This window comes from Lithobates pipiens, unplaced genomic scaffold (assembly GCF_037356315.1).
Source record: "Lithobates pipiens isolate NorthernLeopardFrog02 unplaced genomic scaffold, aLitPip1_a1.2 Scaffold_18, whole genome shotgun sequence".
In the NCBI taxonomy this organism is placed as follows: Eukaryota; Metazoa; Chordata; class Amphibia; order Anura; family Ranidae; genus Lithobates; species Lithobates pipiens.
Genome location: NW_027507758.1, coordinates 391760769 through 391781806, shown reverse-complemented (window position 1 = coordinate 391781806; position 21038 = coordinate 391760769). Strand labels below are relative to the sequence as shown.

Sequence of the window (21038 nt, the reverse complement as noted above, 5' to 3'; positions counted from 1 at the left end):
GCAGATTCTAGACATGGTACAGATCTACCACTTTACAGGTAGACTAAGGGGACCCCCCAGGCACTATATTGGAAGGAGTTTTTCATTTTTAAGCTTTCACTTTAAAAATAAAAAAAACTCTGCTCATTTAAAAATTACATTTTTCACAAACTTTTTTATATTTTTTTTATTGATACATGTCCCCAAGGGCAGGACCCATACCCCTATAATCATTGTATGCCCAATCAATTTTGGCATTCGGGTCCCATTGACTTCAACCACTTCAGCCCCGGACCATTTTGCTGGTCCAAGACCAGACCACTTTTCGCGATTCGGTACTGCACCGATTTAACTGACAATTGCGCGGTCATGCGATGTGGCTCCCAAACAAAATTGGCGTCCTTTTTCTCCCACAAATAGAGCTTTCTTTTGGTGGTATTTGATCACCCCTGCGGTTTTTATTTTTTGCGCTATAAAAAAAATAGAGCGACAATTTTGAAAAAAATCGCAATAAGCAATTGATTGGTTTGCGCAAAAGTTATAGCGTTCACAAAATAGGGGATAGTTTTTTGGCATTTTTATTAATATTTTTTCTTTTACTAGGAATGGCGGCGATCAGCGATTTTTATTGTGACTGCGACATTATGGGGGACACATTGGACATTTTTGACACATTTTTGGGACCATTGTCATTTATACAGCAATCACTGCTATATAAATGCAATGATTCCTGTGTAAATGACACTGGCATTGAAGGGGTTAACCAGTGGGTGGCAGTGTAGAGGTTTAGTGTTCCTAGGGGTGTGTTACTAACTGTGGGGAGCTGGGCTTTCATTTAGTGAACACTGATCTCTGCTCCAATCACATGGAGCAGAGATCAGCGTCACTAGTTGCTAGGCAGAATGGGGAAATGCTGTTGACAACAGCATTTCTCCATTCAGCCGCCCCGTGAGATGACCGCGGTATGCCCGCGGCGATCGAGTCCGCGGGACCCGCGACTGGACTCACTGGGGCCCCGACAGTCACGCGAGCGCACCGGCGTTATTCGGGTCTGAACTTTTGCAGTGTTCGAAAGTTCTGGTGCGAACCAAACAGGGGTCTGTTCAGGCCCATTACTAGTGATATACTTAATTATAGATTTAAGTGTAAGTTGTGAAGAAGAGGCAGCTAACCAAAAAGTGACATATACCTCATTACAGTTAACTATTTGTAACCTATCCCTGAAGTTCTTTTTTATTAAATAAACCTACATATATTTAATGCTATTAAGGACACCACTGAACAAAAACGTGTCTAGAATCTGCATCAGCATGTAGAATTATTATTTTCTGTATCTTTATCACATTAAATCTTTGTAACAACATGCTGCAACAATTACTTGTCCAAACTGACAGTATGCTCCATGTGTATGTTAATGATTTCCTATTGTCAGTTTTCAGGGATGTAAACACCAAGGGTTTATCAACACAGGGTTTGGAACTGGCTAATTGAGAATAATTGAAATATTTGGCATATCCATTTCCCACAGACGCCCAAAAGAAGCTTATAAGCCCAAACTTGCTCTGTATTAAAGCTGGGGAGGAAAGGCAAACTTGCACTGGTATATTTGGCTGCAGGGGAAATCCTTTGAAGAGCAATGTGAATATTATTTGCTGGGTTATGAATCTACATGTTGAAGCCTATTTAAGAAAGGACGCTAGTGGTACTCTTAGCCAGTAGGGATATTTTTTAGTTCCTGGAAGCTGTACATTCTGTAGGCTTTTTTTATTTATATCTTTTATCATACTGTCAGTTTGAATGGGTGAATAAGGGTCAGTAGTATAAAAATGAACAGCACCTGTTATGGCTACTACAGTAGTGACTCTGTGCTCACGGGGAGCAACCGCACCAGCATCAGCTCCAATGAAAACGTACTTTCAGTTCACTGTGGTCCAAAAATGATTAGTTCTTATATAAGCTTTGGCAGTGAGCAGTCCGGCAATTCAAGGTATGTAATTTAGTATATTTACACACTTTTAAATAATTAACATACTTTGGGCATATGTGAGGCAGTGTTTATTTTTTATTTTTATTTATTTATTTGAAATCTATTACTATAACAATCACAATTTTCTGAGACACATTCTCTATTAATGTAGTCTCTTACTTTGCATTCTTATGTTTTTTGTGATTTATTTTTATTTTTTCCATTGTGATTTATTTTTATTTTTTCCATTTAGGTTAGACATGCTACAACAAATAGCTAACCGAGTGCAGAGGGACAGCCTCGGTTGTGAAGACAAGCTGATTCTAGCTCGCAGTGCTCTTCAAGTTGTGAGTGTTTTCTAACACAGTTACATTACAATACATTACTTGCTAGCTCCCAGCACTTGTATTATATAGCATTCTCACAATTTATTACTTACATAATGTGGTCTAACTAAACACATTAATATTAATATCTAAGTCACATTATTTATTTTTAGTTGAATAATGTCACATCATTTACTATACGGTTATTGCATATGTATTGCAATATTTTGGAATTTTTTTTAGTTATTTCATAATTAGTGAGCATTTTTTTTGTGTCATTCAAAACTATAATGATGAAGACAATGAAACAAAATAATAAATTAAGTATATATCTGTGGTGTGTTTAATCACAGGATTCTAAACGGATGGAATCAGGTATTCAGTTTCAAAATGATTCAGAAATTGCAGGCTACCTAATTGAATGTGAGAATCTCTTGCGACAGCAGCTTGTTGATGTCCAGACCCTTGTTGATGGACAATATTACCAAGCAGATCAGCTGGTACAGAGGTAATGATGTCTACATAATGAAAATATGTATGTTCTGGCACAGGGCTTTATTGTAGTTGTGTAAATAATTGCGTGATATTTTTTTTGTTATGCATGTGCTAGCTTTTCTGATTTAATGTCATCTATACACAGGGTTGCTTCTTTACGGGATGAACTACTGACGTTAAGGAATGAATACTCATCTTTATACAGCAAAGGAAGGATGCTTTCATCTGACCAAACACAACTTATGATATCAGGAATATCACAAAGCCTCAACTCAGGATTTTCACAAAGCTTGAACCCTGCAATGAACTCCAGTGTATCCCACAATATGGCACCCATGTCACCAACCAGCCTAACTCCAGGGATTTCCAGCAATTTCGCCCAGGGTATTGCCACCAACCTAAACCAGGGTGTTTCCGGCAACCTGTCTCCTGCTCTCCAACCTGTTCTTACTCCTGGTCTGCCATCCAGCCTTAATACAAGTTATTCTCAAGGCTTTAACTCACAGTTGACTCCTGCTATGACGCCAGGGTTTGCACCAGGGTTTAACCAAGGTTTAATCCAGAACTATGCAACGGGGATGAATACAAATCCATTACAGTCAATGAAACTCATGCAGGTTAAGAAACCACTTTTAAAATCATCTTTTGCTGACCAAAACTTACCAGAAGAAGAAGCCAACCTTAAATTTGTTCAAGACCTTTGTAGCTGGGTGGAAGAGATGCAGGTAAAATCTTTGGATTTAGTCTTGGAAGGGTTTGTGATTTGTTAGTCTGGAAGGCAGTCTACTTACCTTGCTACAAACATGAAACATTCAGGAGAATTGTTGTATGGATCTTCTGACTGATCATTTGGGTAAAATAAATGAAGCAACAACAAATGTTGCCTACAACATCATCAGCACTTTTTGGAGAAATTATGGATAATGCTTAGGAAGTATTTTGCACTTATGTTAAAGTGCTGTATTCTGGTTAGAGCACTTTGTTTAATTAGTGAATGCACCAAGCAAAGGCTCTTTGAAGATGGTGTTCAAAACTGTGTGGTCCCCATACCTAAAGTACAAGTAGTTTGGGTAAACTTACTCCTATCAGAGTTATAAGTATTCATGTCACACCTTTCACAATATGCCGGATATCTACTGCTAGTGGAGGAAGTTGATATAATGCTTTGAATTAACCTGCACGTGATTATGAAAACTAGGAGAGAGGGCATGGCAGCTCTGGTACGGGGTAAGTTCCCTAGCTGTCAAGGTATGGAGCTCCCAACAGTTGTGCCGCAAGGAGGAAATTTTTTTTATATAAAAATGTCATATTGCCATTTGCAATGTAGAATGGTGTACTTTTATCAGCATAATGTTAGCTATTTAAAAGTAATGGTGACTGAAATAATGTCAACCATCTTGATGTTTTTTGGCAGATACAACTGGACCGAGGAAACTGGGGTTCGGAATTATCAAGTATTGAGTTTAATTTAGAAAACCACAAACATTTTCATGGGGGTATTGAGGAATTTGAGACCAGTCTTAAAGAGGCAAAGATGACTGAGGTATTTGTTAAAAAAGGCATTTGTTACTCTCATGTTGTCCCCAGCTATATTTGCATGTTTTGTTATTGTTGTAATAGTTTTCTTAAAGAGCCAGTTTAATTTTAGGTAGTTGCTTTGTGTTAGATTTGTTTGCAATATATATTCCTTGGCATTAAAAAAATGAAAAACAAGACACATGGGGGTGATTTACTAAAACTGGAGCATTCAGGATTTGGTGCAGGTGTGCATGGTAACCAATCCACTTCAGCTTGTTCAATTAAGCTGTGAAAATAAAACATGGAAGTGGACTGGTTACTGTGCACAGCTGCACCATATTCTATGTGCACCAGTTTTAGTAAATCTCCCCCCTATTCTCAGAAGTAAAATCAATTTTACCTGACATAGTGCACAATGTGTGCTTATACCTTGTCTATGTGAACAGATCACTCTATGCCTGTACTTGCAAGAAAATTCTGACATTAGCACTTTGTGAAATATAATAAAGCAGTGTATATGTAATGCCTCTGGTTATAAATGAGTGCATAGTTTTACCTTCTGTTACCTGAAGACTTTAAGAATTTTATTTTCTTGCGAAATCACTGTGTGAGTTTCGCTCTTGCAAGTTCACATTTCAAATGAAGATAAATAGCCCTTCCACAGAAATGGAGAACATTTATTGATCAAATAAAAACACTTAATAATTTGGTTATACCTGTTTAGTGAATATGATCTGTAGGCCTTCCTAAAATTCATAAGCTGCTCAATTTTATGTTATTGAGACCCCAATCGTTCATTACATGTCCAAATAAAAGACCTACATATATCAAGTTAATCCACATTTAGGCCATGTAATAATAAGGGCATTTTATTTATGTCAATGAATGTGACATTCAACAAACATTTACTGCAGGTAAATGTTCCTGATGCATGTGTTTTAAATGACAGTGGTTGATTCACCTGCACTGAATATTTGTTGAAATTTACAGTCACTGCTTTATAAATATAACCCCAAGATTTAGCTAGTAATTTGTAATATCGTAATATCCTTATATAATAACTCATCACATGTTATTAATAGGGCTGGGCATTAACGTCTTCATTGCACAAAATTAGAAATTGCCTTAAAAATTCCTATTTATAATATCACATTGGTTTTCCACATTTAACTTCTGTGTCATTTTCTTACAAATCTTCTATGTTTGCAGCTTCAAATATCAGGTCCTTTGAAAAGTTCCTACTCTGATACTCTACACAAAGTGGAAGGCCTCTATTCCAAACTGCTGGTAAGTATTATTTCTGCAAGTAGCATTTGTGACAACATAAATACTGTGTAGTTATGTACATTTTAGTGGGGGGTGAAACATATTTTTGATTACACCCACCAGTTGACCCTGCGCAAAACTGATTTGACAAAACTGACAGCTGACAACTGACAAAAAAAATATTGGACTTTCCACTCATTATCCATTCTGTAGTAAGCCTGGGGGTTTGTTGGCCAGTTTGGACAGGAATAATTCATCATTCTATTAATTCTGCCTTGACCGGGCATACAGTAAAGACTTTTCTTGACATATTTTTCCATTTTTATGTTTCCTTAAACAATATAAGAGTTCATCAAGAAACCGACATAAGCACCTAGACGCCTTGCACAGTTTTGTAGCAAGAGCCACAAGAGAACTTATATGGCTAAATGAAAAAGAGGAGGAGGAAGTAGCTTATGACTGGAGCGATAGAAACCAAAATATATCTGCTAAAAAAGACTATCATGCTGTAAGTACCATCAGTCTAAAAGTGTCTTGTAAGTGTGGAAACAGTTACCGTTATCTTGATGGTTTCTAAAATTGCTTTCACACAGTTGATCATAGCATTTCTTTGTGTCTAAAAAACAGCAATATTTTAACAGAAATTGTAATTCTGTAGGATGGGCATTCTAATCTTTGTAGGAGTAGTATAATCGTTCAAATATTTGGCACCAATTTACTGCAGTTAGTAGAGTGTACACAGAACAACCATGAATGGAAGAAATAGTATGGGCAAAAAAGCTTTCAATGGGTTGATTCACTAAAAGCAAATCCAGTGTGCAACTGCAAAGTGCACAGTCTAAGTAAAGTTGCTTCAGAGCGTAATATGGTAATGCTTCACTTTGCAAAGAGTACCCAATCACTTGCAAGGAAAATTAATGCATATGATTGAATGATGGCTTCAGCTCTGGAGCAACTGCATTTACCTTTACTAAATTAACCCCAGTGTGTCATTACATTTATCAGTGGAAGTCCACTGTAGTAATTTTCTTTGCCGTGGGATGCCTCAGAAATCTGACCCCAAATCCATGCATGTGTCAGAAGTTGTGCTTTTGAAAGAATTGCAACTGAACCATAAATCTTGCTGGTGTTGAAGATATAGGCACAATTGCAGGGCAAGTTCACCGTGACGCATATTCGCATCAGGACTTTGGAGGAATTTATGACTCTGCAATGAAGGGAATATGTCTTTCAGCTCAGAAATCTAAAATGCAATTAGCCTTTTTCTGACATCTAGGCTGTATGCTTGTTCCAGCACACTGAAATGGAGCCTATTTAGCTGGAATGATGGCACTGCTTTGCAGCTTGTCAATTAGAGGATACTGATTTTATCACAAACATCTTACATAAGGATTTTGTTTTGTGGCAAATTCCCTTTGTAGCTTGCCTAAATACTTTGGCAAAAGTTTAGTTTATGTTAAAGCATCTTAAGCGGAGTTCCGCCAAAAATAAATGAAATAAAATACTGCAGCTGCTGACTTTTAAAATTAGGACACTTACCTGTCCAGGGCACCCGAAGCTGACCTGTCCCTCGGCTCCCGGGGGGAGGCACCGGCATCTTCAGTAAGGGAATCAGGAAGTGAAGCCTAGTTCCCTACTGCACGTGCGCGAGTCGCGCTACGCATTCTGAGTGGTCCCTGCTGTGTTCTGGGACCTGTGTATCTCCCAAAAGACAGCGGTGGGTGGGGGGGGGGGGGGGTGGAGGAAGGGGCCAGGACATGGCATAGATCGTCGTGGATACAGCGGAGATCTTTCGCCTGAATTGGGAATAATTACCTATATTAGACAGGTATCTGCTCCCCCCTGAAAGGTGCCAAAATGTGGCACTGGAGGAGGGGGGGGGGGGGGGAAATCCAGAAAGCGGAAGTTCCATTTTTGGATGGAACTCCACTTTAACTGTATATTTGGTTTCTTTCAGTCTTGATAATAAGTCCAACACAAAATAAGTAGCGTGGTAACTCCATTGCAAACAGTCAGCATTCATCTTTCAATACGTAAACCAATGAAAACGGAAATCTGTTTGGATTTTATGGGTTATTGCATTTTAAAACATCATTATTTTTTTCTTGGCTATACAAAAAAAATGTCTGTTAGATGTGTGCATTTAAAAGCCTTTCATTTGAAAAAAAGAGATCCTTTAAAAACAAAACAAAAACAAATGCACTGATTGTCTATATTCTGCTCACAATGAGACAGTGAGACAGAGTACAATTAGACTAGCTTTGAAATGACTTTGATGTCTCTGTGTTTGTGAAGGATCTGATGAGAGAACTTGATCATAAAGAAGAAGTCATTAAATCGCTGCAGGACACAGCAGAGCAGATGCTGCTTCAAAATCATCCTGCAAGATCCACTATTGAGGTTAGTATTTAGCCTGCTTCTGACATTGACTGTAGTGTTCTGGCCTGCAGGTTCCTGTGGTAAACAGGTGCAATGTGCCCTAATGCAGCTGACGTTATTCTAGTAGATGTTTCTGCTGAAGATTACATTTTTGACTTGCATGTCTTTGTTTACTTAATATACTATTCCTTTTTACTATCCTGCATTTGGAGTAATACATATATAGTTCTCTTGAGGTTTTCCTGCTGTTCTTTTTCTTAGTACCTTAGTACCTGTACGTGTCATATAATTATGTATAAAGTGTTGTTGTCAGTCTAGCCTACATTTTTTGTGCAATTTATTTTCAGGCCTACAAAGCTGCTATGCAGACTCAATGGAACTGGATTTTACAGCTCTGCAGCTGTGTAGAACAACACATACGACAGAACACTGCCTACTTTGAGGTATTTTATTAGTGCAAGCACAGTTTTATTTGCTGCATAATTAAGCTGGCCATAGACGGTTAAGAAAACCATATCATCTATGGCCTGCCTTAGTGTGTGCAGTACACTTTCTACATTATCCGGTTATTTGAAAAAGTCTATGACCCTTTATGCTTTCTTGTAGAAAGTCCTTTACGGATATGCTATGCATGCTCATGTTGAGATGCAGTTCCTCAATTTGTTGAACATGGAAATATAATAGCCTTTTATACTCTTCTCTTATAGTAGCCCTGCCTATTATGACCAAGCTACTCCCAAATCTATGTAAATCACACTCAGAACCTCCCAATTTTTTTCTGCTAAAACTCCTCCCTGCCACATGGACATTTTTGTGACAGCTTGACAGTTTGCACCATTACATTCCTGTTTGATGATTATCTTTGACATTTTTGTTTTGAAAATGAGAATTCCTAGAAATTATGTGTTTTGGAGGAATTAAGTGTTTAAGTATTAAGTATTAATTAAATAAATATTAATATACATTTCATGCCATCATTTTGTTATTGTAAGTGTAAAGGTTATATAAACCTCCTATGATTTTTCCTTCCATGATATTTCCTTACTTTCCTAAATGCTAGAATTCATAACTGATTTAAAACATGCGCAAGCTGTACTTTATTGCTCCTTTTTAAATTCATTTTCCTAAAGGAAATCTGTGGTCCTCAAAAACTATATGAACTGACACTTATTCTAAAGAGCCTGCATCGGCAAATGCCTGTATTCCCACCATGGACAATGGATACCTGAACCATGGGCAGTGTTTTATGAAAACAACAAGGTTTAATAGGCAATGACTGTTACTGGACCATCCTGTATCTTGCATCTTACTATTTATTGGTGAATGCGCCCATAAAATTAATAGGCTAATAGTAGATTGCTTGGTTGGAATGGAATACAAGAATTCAGCAATAAAAGGCAGAAGATGGTAGCCACTTGGCAACTCTGTGTATTCTGCTGTGTCCCCCAAATAAAAAACACTTTAGGCTGATGGGCTGCATTAAAGCTGATTCCACTCTTGCAAGACAAATACTTAGCTGTCTATAATATACATAGGCAAATATATTGCCAATTGGGTAAATTGACATTACTGGAGAGGCCAATTCCATAATAAGGCTAGTTTGATATTATTTTGTTTAAACTAATGTTAATATATTTTTCTTTTGCACGGTGTTAGTATTTCAATGATGCCAAAGAAGCCACTAATTATCTGAAGACCCTAAAAGATGGCATACTGAGGAAATATAGCTGTGACAAATCGACTAGCGTACACAAGCTAGAAGACCTGGTGCAAGAATCTATGGTAACTATAAATGCAATTTTCTTTTATAGATTGAAAACCAAAAAAAGTTGCCACCTGCAGACTACCAGCTGTTACCATAACAGCAGGTAGCATGTTAAATCCACATTTATGTGTTAAACCAGAGATCTAATGCAAAGCGACATCGTTAGAATTTAATGAATTAAACAATTAGTGTCAGGTCTTAATGGAATGTGGGAAGGGAAAATTTTACTCAGCATGCCTAACAGTGCCTTTTCATTTTAATCATTTAGGAAGAAAAAGAACAGCTTTTGCAGTACAAGAGCACAATCGCCAGTGTTGTGGGGAAGGCAAAGTCAGTAGTGCAACTGAAACCACGAAATCCAGAAAATCCACTAAAATCTTCAATCCCTATCAGATCTATTTGTGATTATAGGCAAATCGAGGTCAGTATGATCAGTATCACTTTGAACATGGATGAACTGTATTTATGGCTAGAGTCCCCAAACTTTTCAGTACACAGGCCACATTCAAAATTGTACATATATTTGCGGGATTTCCTCCAACATTCGGAATTGGCCTTCAGATGAACCCATTAGAATTCCCCCCTACATTCATGTGTGTTACATTCAGAAGTGCCTATCAGATCCCCCCTTAAAGCCTAGGTTACGCAGAGATCAAAAAAAAACATTGCTTACAATGAGTAGGATGTGTCCCCTTGCTGTTGATTTCTCTGTTTATCAAAATTCTTCTCCATCAATCCCCCCTCTACTCCCTCTAACGTGATTTTTTTTTTAGTGCTGCGGGGGTTAATAGAGCTGACAAAGCTGTGACAGGCACTCATCCAAAGTGCCCAACTATGCCTGCCCTTTGTGCTCAGCTCCTCCATTGATAAAGTTAAATAAAAAAAAAATCAGCAAACAGTGCCTTGTGTTGTAAAAGTACAAGGTACTGCCCCCACACACACACTGTCAGTGACATTTGCTTATAAAATATTAATATATTATATTGAACAGCTCCATTATCCATCTCTCAGATATCACACCAACTTAGGGCATCTCCAAATTGGATGAATAAAGATTGCTAAGGCATGACCACATCTGTTACAAATAGCACTGACATGAAGACCCACTCTTTTGTACCTCCTATTGACAATCAAAAGCTGAGAAGCTCTCTGAGAGGCTAAAAGCGGGAATCATCGTTAATAAATTTGATATTGAAAACAGATGATTTAACTCTCCAGAATCTACCAAGAAACGGTTATTATTTTTGGATGTACTGATTCTTTACCAAGAACAGTTGTGGTCCTGGAAAAGAGATCCCCAATTATATCTTAATATCTAAGGAAAAAAAGGGATCATGTGCCATCTAAATTTTAAGTTATATTTTTTTCTGTGCCTACCTTATCTTATTGTCAGCTGATCATCATGTCTTGTTTTTTTTTTTTAGTTGCTAATTTATGTCTTTATTGCATGACACTACCTGATTATTTTGTAAGCAAGTTCTTAGACATGTGAGAATCTTAGTTTGTTTATGACTGTCAGATATTCATTAAAATATTGCTTTTCATAATATACAGCTCAGCAAGGCATGTCATTGCTTGAAATGTTTACCACACAAAGCCCTGTAAATATATTGCATGTCACCTAGATTTGACGCTCAGATTTGTTTTTTTGCTTACACTGAGTAGGCAGTATGCTCTTAGTTTTAACAGATCCATAGGAGGACTGTCTTTTAGTTTTATTTGAATACATATTGCTTTAAAACCAATGGAATCTTAACAAATAACACAGAACTACAAAAAAAATAAAATAAAAAATGTTGAAGTGTGCTATAAGAAAACTGCAGTAGTTTGTAACTCGGAGTGTACAGCTTCCAGAGAGCCCAAGTTACTCTGCTATTTGCAGTGTCATCTGCCTGGGGAAACTCTTATTGAAGTATATCATTCCTATGAGTGTTTACCAGTTTTGGAGCAGTGTTGAAAAATGCAAGAAATATAAATATAGTGTCTCAGCATAATAGTGTGATCTGGTAGCCTTTTATTTAATTCAGGTACTTATATAGCACCATCATTTGCGCATATATATATATATATATATATATATATATATCTATATATCTATATATCTATATATATATATATATCTATATATCTATATATCTATATATATATATATATATATATAGATATATATATATATATATATATATATATATATATATATATATATATCTATATATATCTATATATATATCTATATATATATCTATATCTATATCTATATATATATATATATATATATATATATATATATATATATATATATGTACATTCCCCTCAGTCTCTAACTCACATTCATACATATACTAGGGGCAGTTTAGACAGTTGCCAATTAACCTACTGGCATGCCTTTGCAGACTGGGAGGAAACATGCTCAGGACACAGTAAGAACATGCAGACTCCATGCAGGTAGCTCTGTCCCTGGAATTTGAACCAATGACAATAACGTTGCTAGGTGGAAGTGCTAACCACTTAGCCACTGTGCTGTTAGTAAAAGGCAAATAAAAAAGACGAGTTTAAAAGAGATGAAAAACAATAGCAATCAATATATGAAATATGTAAAGTCTTCTCTTTTATATGTAGATTACTATCTACAAAGATGATGAATGTGTACTGGGCAGCAATTCACACCGGGGAAAGTGGAAAGTGATCAGTCCAACCGGTAATGAGGCTATGGTCCCTTCTGTGTGCTTTACAGTGCCAGCACCAAACAAAGAGGCTATAGATGCTGCAAACAGGTAAGAGCTACTTTACAATCTGAAAATATATAGTGAAGAATTTTAAAAATAAGTTAACAGTCAAGGCAATGTCTCGCTTTGGAAAGCTTAAAACTGCTTACTTTGGCAAACTCCTAAACAAATACAAACCTCTTGCAGGGATATTTTTAATCCTTGCCTTAAATTGTGAGTTTAAGATGAATAACCTATTGTCAGACAGATATATATATATAATGTGTATTGCACAATACCCAGTGGCTAGTAATTAATGGAAATAAGCAGAATGTTATATGTGTACCTACGTGCAGTACAGTGACACTTGTTTATACAAATATTGTTTCATCAGTGAGGGTTTCTATTACATGCATACACATATCAAAGATGGCTGTAAACAGCTTCTGATCCAACTGCTTACATGCTAACTTTACAATCTCTAAATTGTAAAACCTGTGACTGACCATATGACCTTTGGAAAATGTGATCAGTTCCATTATTTTTCTTACTTCAGGATTGAACAAATGTACCAGAGTGTCCTATCCCTGTGGCATGAATCTCACATCAACATGAAGAGCATGGTATCCTGGCATTACCTGATGAATGAAATTGAGGCTATGCGGGCCAGCAAGGTTTCTTCGGTAAGTGCTTCTCTCATCTTTACAGACTCAAAATTTGACATTGAGAGGCTGATTTACTAAAGGAGTTTAGAATCTTCAATAACAAATTTGTGTGAGTATTAACTTCAGTTATCACTTCACATGAAAAGCAAATTCTTGTTCACTCTGAATACCCAATCATTTGCAGTCACGTTTTACATGTTTGGATAATTGAAGTGAATATTCACACAAATTTATGAGTGAAGATTCTTGTCTGTTTTAGTAAATCAGCCTTATTACATGCTTGGACTTGTGAAGAAGTTGGTGTGTGCATGTGTGGGCATGTTTACACCTTAAAAGAAGCCTTATTACAACTACTTAGTGTATTCGGGTGAATTATATCTTGATTTTTTAACCACTTGCTTACTGGGCACTTAAACACCCTTCCTGCCCAGACCAATTTTCAGCTTTCGGTGCTCTCACACTTTGAATGACAATTACTCAGTCATGCAACACTGTGCCCAAATGAATTTTTTGTCCTTTTTTTCCCACAAATAGAGCTTTCTTTTGGTGGTATTTGATCACCTCTGGGGTTTTTATTTTTTGCGCTATAAATGAAAAAAGACCGAAAATTTTGAAAAAAAAACGCATATTTCTTTGTTTCTGTGACAGAATTATGCAAATTATTAATTTTTCTTCATAAATTTTGGCCACAATTTATACTGCTACATATCTTTGGTAAAAATAACCCAAATTAGTGGATATTATTTGGTCTTTGTGAAAGTTAGAGAGTCTACAAGCTGTGGTGCGATTCACACAAAATTGATCACATCTGATGTACTGGTGGCCTATCTCGCTTCTTGTGACCCGAACAAGCCAGGAAAGTACAAATACCCCCCAAATGACCCCTTTTTGGAAAGTAGACATTCCAAGGTATTTAGTAAGAGGCATGGTGAGCTTTTTGATGTTGTCATTTTTTTCCCACAATTCTTTGCAAAATTAAAAATTTTTATTTTTTTTTCTCCACAAAATTGTCATTATAATAGGTTATTTCTCTCACATGGTATACCACAAATGACACCCCCCAAAAAATTCTGCTACTCCTCCTGAGTATTACAATACCACATGTGTGGGACTTTTTCACAGCCTGGCCACATAGAGAGGCCCAACATGCAGGTAGCGCCATCATGTGTTCTAGGAACATAAATTACACATCTAACTTGTTGACTATTTATTACACTTTTGAAGCACCAGGACAATGACACGTGACACTGATGACAGATGGCACTGATACATGGCAATGATGACACTTATACGTGGCACTGATGACACGTGGCACTGATGACAGATGGCACTAATATGTGGCACTGATGACAGATGGCACTAATATGTGGCACTGATGACACGTGGCACTTATACGTGGCACTGATGACACATGGCACTAATATGTGGCACTGATGACAGATGGCACTAATACGTGGCACTAATATGTGCCACCGATGACAGATGGCACTAATACATGGCACCGATGACGCGTGACACTGATGACAGATGGCACTGATAAGTGGCATTGATGACACATGACCCTGACAACAGATGGCACGTGACACTGACAGGTGGCACTGATGACAAATGGCACTGATACGTGGCACTGATGACAGATGGCACTAATACGTGGCACTGATGACAGATGGCACTATGTGGCACTGATGACAGATGGCACTATGTGGCACTGATGACACATGGCACTGATGACAGATGGCACTTATACGTGACACTGGGGGCAGGTGGCACTGGGGGCAGGTGGCACTGGGGGCAGGTGGCACTGGGGTGGATGGCACTGGGGGCAGGTGGCACTGGGGTGGATGGCACTGGGGGCAGGTAGCACTGGGGTGGATGGCACTGGGGCGGATGGCACTGGGGTGGATGGCACTGGGGCAGGATGGCACTGGGGCAGGATGGCACTGCTGGGGGGGATGGATGGCACTGCTGGGGGAGGATGGATGGCACTGCTGGGGGAGGATGGATGGCACTGCTGGGGGAGGATGGCACTTTTTTTTTTAACTTTTTTTTTTTTTATCAAAGGAAAGCAGAACGGCTGCTGCTGCAGCCGTTCATCTCTCCCCTCACACTCTGTGTGAGGAGGGAGAGCGGCGCTGAGAGATGATCTCATATGTTTACATATGAGATCATCTCCCATTGGACACGCCGATCGCGCTGTAAACGGCCGCTGTGATTGCCTGTTTACAGCGATCTGTGTTTGCCTGTCCCCGGGGGACACGGCGAACACAGAACTTCCACTATGCGCGCCCGCGGCGGCGCGCATTGTGGAAGTAAACATTAGGACGAACGCGCCTGCTCTACGGCCGTCATTCGGCTATAGGGCGGGCGCGAGGTGGTTAAAGACAAATTGTGCTTTCGTTTGGTGGTAATACTGGATATCTCCTGGCTTTTTTCTTTCTTTATTATTATGAAAGGAAAATACACTAATCTAAATCTTTGACACTGACCTTTGACCCTGAACATGATCTTTGACCTCTAACCTTGGCCCTGATCTAGAAATGGTCTCTGTATTTTTATTCCTTTTTTTTACACACACACTTCTTTGTTTACACTTTTTCCTCTAGCAAGACGAAGAAAAAAAAAAAACAGTGTATCTTTTTCTCCATTCAAGATGAGAAAAAAATACAGGGGTGGGCTGAACAGTGACTGATCACTGTGATAGCCAATCCAGAGGCTATCACAGAAATCAGGTGATCCGGAAGCGGGCCTCCCAGTTCCCGATCATTAGTATGTGTCTCAAGGCTCTTGTTGAGAGCCCAGTCTCCATGCTGGAAGTGTGCTGTTCAGCACACGCTCCCAGCACAAACACAGGTATGCATATATGTGGCCCCATGGAAAAAGTCCCACTTCTGTGAGGCAACAGATACAATGTGGAAAATAGATATTTGATCCCCTGTAGATTTTGTACATTTTCCCACTTACAAAAAAATTAAGGATCTATAATTTTTATCAAAGGTGTATTTTAAATGATGGAGATAGAACATCATCCAAAAATCCAGAAAAAAACATGATACAAATGTTATAAATTGAGTTGCAGTTCAGTGAGTAAAATAAGTATTTCATCCCCAAGCAAAACATGACTTAGTACTTGGTGGAGCAACCATCGTTGGCAAGCGCAGAAGTAAGACATTTCTTGTAGTTGGTGACCAGGTTTGCACACATTCAGGAGGAATTTTGGTCCACTCTCCTTTACAGATCTCTAAATCCTTAATGTTTCTTGGCTGTCTCTTGGCAACTCAAAGTTGAAGCTTCCTCTGTACTGTTTGCTATAGTATTAATGTCTGGAGACTGGCTAGGTCACTCCACGGTCTTAATGTGCTTCTTCTTCAGCCACTCCTTTGTTGACTTGGTGGTATGTTTTGGGTCATTGTCATGCTGAAAGACCCATCCATGACCCATTTTCAGTGTTCTGGATGAGGGAAGAAGGTTCTCATCCAATACATTACAATACATGGCCCCTTCCATTGTCCCCTCAATGCAGTAAAGTCGGCCTGTACCTTTAGAAGAGAAACAGCCCCAAAGCATAATGTTTCCACCACTGTGCTTGACTGTAGGGATGGTGTTCTTAGGGTCATAGTGTTCTTCCTTCAAACAAGAGCATAACTTGATACCTATGATTATATATTTTTATGGCCCCTTTGGCCCATTTAAAATCTTTTCTGTGTCATGTGTCTGGTTTTCACATGAATTTATATATTTCTACTTCACATTGCAGATTAAAACCTTACTGCCTGGAGAGCATCAGCAAGTAATGGGTAATCTGAAAACCCGTTTTGAAGAATTTCTGGAAGACAGCCAGGAGTCAAAGATGTTCTCTGTCTCCGACATATCTCAGCTAGAAAGGGAAGTGAATGGCTGCAAATTGTACTATGAGGAGCTGCTGAAATCTGCAGAGAGAGGTGATTACAGATACAGATACATAAATACCTGCAATCAAACTGGCCATTGCTCTAGCAGTGACATACTCTATAAACATATCTTGTTTATTTCTACAACTACATTTTGAGACGTCTCATTGAATTACACAATGTCCCAGTGATATGGAATAACAGGTCCCAGCATTTTATTTCAACATATAGGTGGCATGGTAACCTGGCTTTTGTATGTAGTATGTTCCCGCTTCAGCCTCCCTTATATATGTTTGTTGTTGTATTCTCTTAATCACTACTGAGAATAGCTCGTAAAATAAATAGTGTTTCTCTTAAGACATAGCATATTTGTCTTCAGTCCACCCTTACTCCTCTGGTAAGTTTATTTCAAAATTAGAGTAAACACTGAAAAAGAAAACTACTTTATTGAAAAAGAACTGTATTCAAAATTTAAAGTGGTTCTAAAGGCTTAAGGTAAAAAAAAAACTCTTCTGTGCAGCAGCCCCCACCAGTCCCCCTAACACATATCTGAGCCCTATTGCCATGCAGGGATGTGCAAGAGAGCCCCGGCTCTTTGGGGGACTCACTACTCATTGGCTGATGCAGCAGTGGGGGCCATTCCGCTGCTGTCAATCACAGCCAATGAGGAGAGAGAGGGGGCGGAGGCAGGCCACGGCTCTTGTGTGAATGGACGCACAGAGCATTGCTCTGGGGGCAAGAAGCTACACAACCACTGACACTCAGATGTGCTCAGCACTGTGACCAGCGTGAGAAAGGGATAATCAATGGGTTCATGGATACAGATCTTCTAAAGAAACAGGACAATAACTTGCTCCAGTCAAAATCATTTGCATAAAGCCCTTGTTTTGGAAGCTGTAATTATTAGATATTAGAGATATTTTGATATATATGGCTTATATTACTAAAAACAATTAGGCTGTTTGGCTTGAAAAGTTTCACCACAAATTCCCTAGCAAAGTAAACAGCCTCTTTGCCTTTAGAAAATCAACAAACTGAAATTTGCACACTACACCCAGTATGTACAGTAGAGATGTAGATGATTGTTTGTGCTTGCATTATATATAACCTTTTAAATTCCAGTAAAAAGTTTGAATACATTTATTAAAAAATGCTATCCTGCCTGATTACGTGCAGATTTTTTTAAAGCCAAAATACGGCTTTGTTTAACCTCCCTGGAGGTATGATTTATCATACCGCCAGGGAGGCGGTCATATGTCTTATTTTTGATGCTAAAAGAGGTACAATGTTTTGCATGGAAATTTGCTGTTTTATATTGTAGGCCTGTAATTCTTAGGAATTCTTACACACTTAAAGCGGAGGTTCACACAAAAATGGAACCTCTGCTTTTTTGGAACTCTCCCCTCTGGTGTCACATTTGGCACCTTTCAGGGGGAAGGGGGGTGCAGATACCTGTATAATACAGGTATCTGCACCCACTTTCAGGCATAGACTCCTCACTTTAAATCTGTTCAAACAAGAGTCTAGTAGACATCCTGGCTATGATAAAGTTTGAAACACAAAATCATAAATTATAATATAATAAATAACTATAAATAATTATAACAAATAATAATATGATAATAAAATGTATTCAATAATGTAATCAAATCAAAAACACTGAAATTTGCTCAGTTGCAGAATTGTAGCTGACGTTACTTTCAGTGTTTGATGACGAATTTCCCCACAAATCACTATCACTCAATTCCGCAAGTGATTCTAATTTACTATCGCTGTTTTCTAGCTGGTCTAAAACCGCTTTTGACATGAAGGGACACTTTTTGGTTGCTATGGTCATTCTCAAGTTTCCAGGCAGAAAGAACAGTATATATAATATAAAATTGTATGCAGGGCACTGGACAAAGCATTAGGGGCAAAAAGGATGTGAAATAATTTGATACAGTAATGTAATCTGTAAGATTACAGTGTACTGTATGTATACTGTGTATTCTACTTTTTGAATTTGGCGCCGGGCTCCGTCCGGAAAGGAGCTTGGCACCGTGATAGATTGAGTGGAGGCCGGCTCGCACACACATCGGGGAGACATTGCGGGATCCTGGGGACAAGGTAAGTAATTTTGCCTGGATCCTGCGATGCAATCCCGAGTTTGACACGGGTTACCGCTTTTGGTACTGAATATTCAGCCTGAGCCACACTCGGGAATACCGCCAGGGCGGTTAAAGGCACATCATAAAAAGAGAGTGATAACTTATACATTGGTCCCTGCTAAATGCTGTACTGCTTTTAGAAACAACTAGAAACTAGATACCAATATTTAGCTATATTCACGTGCAGATTTTTACTGATAATATTAAAATAAATTAGTTTAGTACCGGATGCCAGTGTTCACATGGTATATCACTGTATCATTTTTTTTATTTAACAGAGGAGCAAGAAGAATCTATTTACAACCTTTACACGTCTGAGATTCGGAACTTTCGACTTAGATTGGAGAGCATTGAGGAACGTCTCATTCGACAAATCAGAACTCCATTGGACAGGGATGACCTTCATGAAAGTGCACTGAGGATTTCTGAACAGGAGGTATGGCAGGGCTCATTAAAGTATATGTTGAATAGACATGACATAACAGCACTGTCATGTCCTGAAGAAGGTGCTGAAATATTTCAGCGTCATCCAGTAAACAGTGAACAATAAATTAGGAATTTAAGTGGGAATTAGGATTACCTGGGGTCACTTGATCTTTAAACATTGATGTGGTCATCAATACTGAGCATACCATTGAAATGCCCAGATCTAGTTGTCACCCACTTAGTATTCGTGACCAAGTAAATTCATATTAATCATGTGGGCTTCATGAAAGTTTAGATGAGTTTGTAATACAATTTAATATTGGTTGTATTACTTTATAACCACTGACTAACTCTGAGACTTTACTTTAGTACAATACAAATATAACTTGTACCAGAAACAGGATTGCTGCTCAAAGAATGATTCTTTGTAAAAATGTTGTGCCTAGCACAAAATCAGTCAGAACAGAACTTATTCCTGCTGGCTATTTTAATAAAGGAACAATACAATTTTGCATGTTGTGGTGCATTCCTGTTGCTGGTACAAAATGATTGCTGCGGTGGAGCCAAGACGAGCCAGCACCTGGGATGTCATTGAGGAGTATGGAGCCTGATCTCACTTGGAGCAGCACGTAAAATATTTGACAATACAAATGTTAGTTGTAAGAAACAAAAAGTGCAAATATGTATTTAAAAAACAAAAAAAGAGTGCTATAGTGCTGTGCTAATATTCTTCAAAACAGTGTTGGAGGTCTTTAGCAAAGTATTCCAGTGATCCACCACCGCCACCCCAAGTATACATGACCACCCACTACAGGTTAGTCATGTAATGCATGTTATCATCAAGAGATCCACAATGGCTCTGGAATTCCTCCATGCTTGGTATCACCAGGGGGTCACCCCTCCTCAGCAGCTTTATCCACCGCTCCCCTCACCAAAATAAAGGTGTGCGCACAGATATCGCATACAGGAGTCATGTGAAAAACTTGGAGGATTCACCATAGTGTAACGCATTTAACTTTAAACTGGACTGTTCTAGTTGCTATTTCCACCACATAATTATCAGCATTACAAATAGTAACTAGAAAATATGTTATTAAAAGTACAGTTTAAGATGTATTTTGATATCACAATCACAGCATTAAATGCTACTTTTAGTGAAAGTTATACAGAGGAGTGTTTTAAAAGGTTTTTCTTTTTGTCTCTACAGAAAGTGAAGAAGGAGTTGGATCATCTGAAAGTAGATTTATCAGCAATTTCAGAGAAATGTGAGGAGTTCTTTAGCCAAGCTGCTGCCTCTCCATCCATCGGAGCTTTACAAGGAGAACTGAATGCAGTTATCCAGTATATGAACACGCTGTATTCCATGTCTTCCATCTACCTGGAAAAGTATGTGACCTAGTTTAAGTTTATACAACACCATGCTGTTTATTTCTGGTTTAAGTAGATGGCTTGCAAATTGTTGTGATGAGGAAAGATCCTTGTTGGTTGCTGGTTGATTTTCTGTGCTTACTCTT

The 21038-nt window shown here is 38.3% G+C and overlaps 1 protein-coding gene across 31 annotated transcripts in view; it reads left to right on the top strand.

Moving 5' to 3' along the window:
* The window catches only part of DST (dystonin), a 736344-nt gene that overhangs the window by 400821 nt on the left and 314485 nt on the right, over window positions 1-21038 (top strand). For 28 of the 31 annotated variants that reach the window (XM_077487838.1, XM_077487826.1, XM_077487828.1 and 25 more), the window contains 15 exons: window positions 2199-2292; window positions 2625-2779; window positions 2912-3491; window positions 4181-4309; window positions 5494-5571; window positions 5897-6058; window positions 7846-7950; window positions 8277-8372; window positions 9586-9711; window positions 9963-10115; window positions 12314-12468; window positions 12956-13082; window positions 16819-17002; window positions 19377-19534; window positions 20732-20910. In XM_077487838.1, the coding sequence (XP_077343964.1) occupies window positions 2199-2292; window positions 2625-2779; window positions 2912-3491; window positions 4181-4309; window positions 5494-5571; window positions 5897-6058; window positions 7846-7950; window positions 8277-8372; window positions 9586-9711; window positions 9963-10115; window positions 12314-12468; window positions 12956-13082; window positions 16819-17002; window positions 19377-19534; window positions 20732-20910 (2481 nt within the window). Of the gene's footprint in view, window positions 1-1699; window positions 1967-2198; window positions 2293-2624; window positions 2780-2911; window positions 3492-4180; window positions 4310-5493; window positions 5572-5896; window positions 6059-7845; window positions 7951-8276; window positions 8373-9585; window positions 9712-9962; window positions 10116-12313; window positions 12469-12955; window positions 13083-16818; window positions 17003-19376; window positions 19535-20731; window positions 20911-21038 lie in introns of those variants that run through there. The other 3 variants (XM_077487854.1, XM_077487855.1, XM_077487840.1) reach the window with 2 other exon arrangements.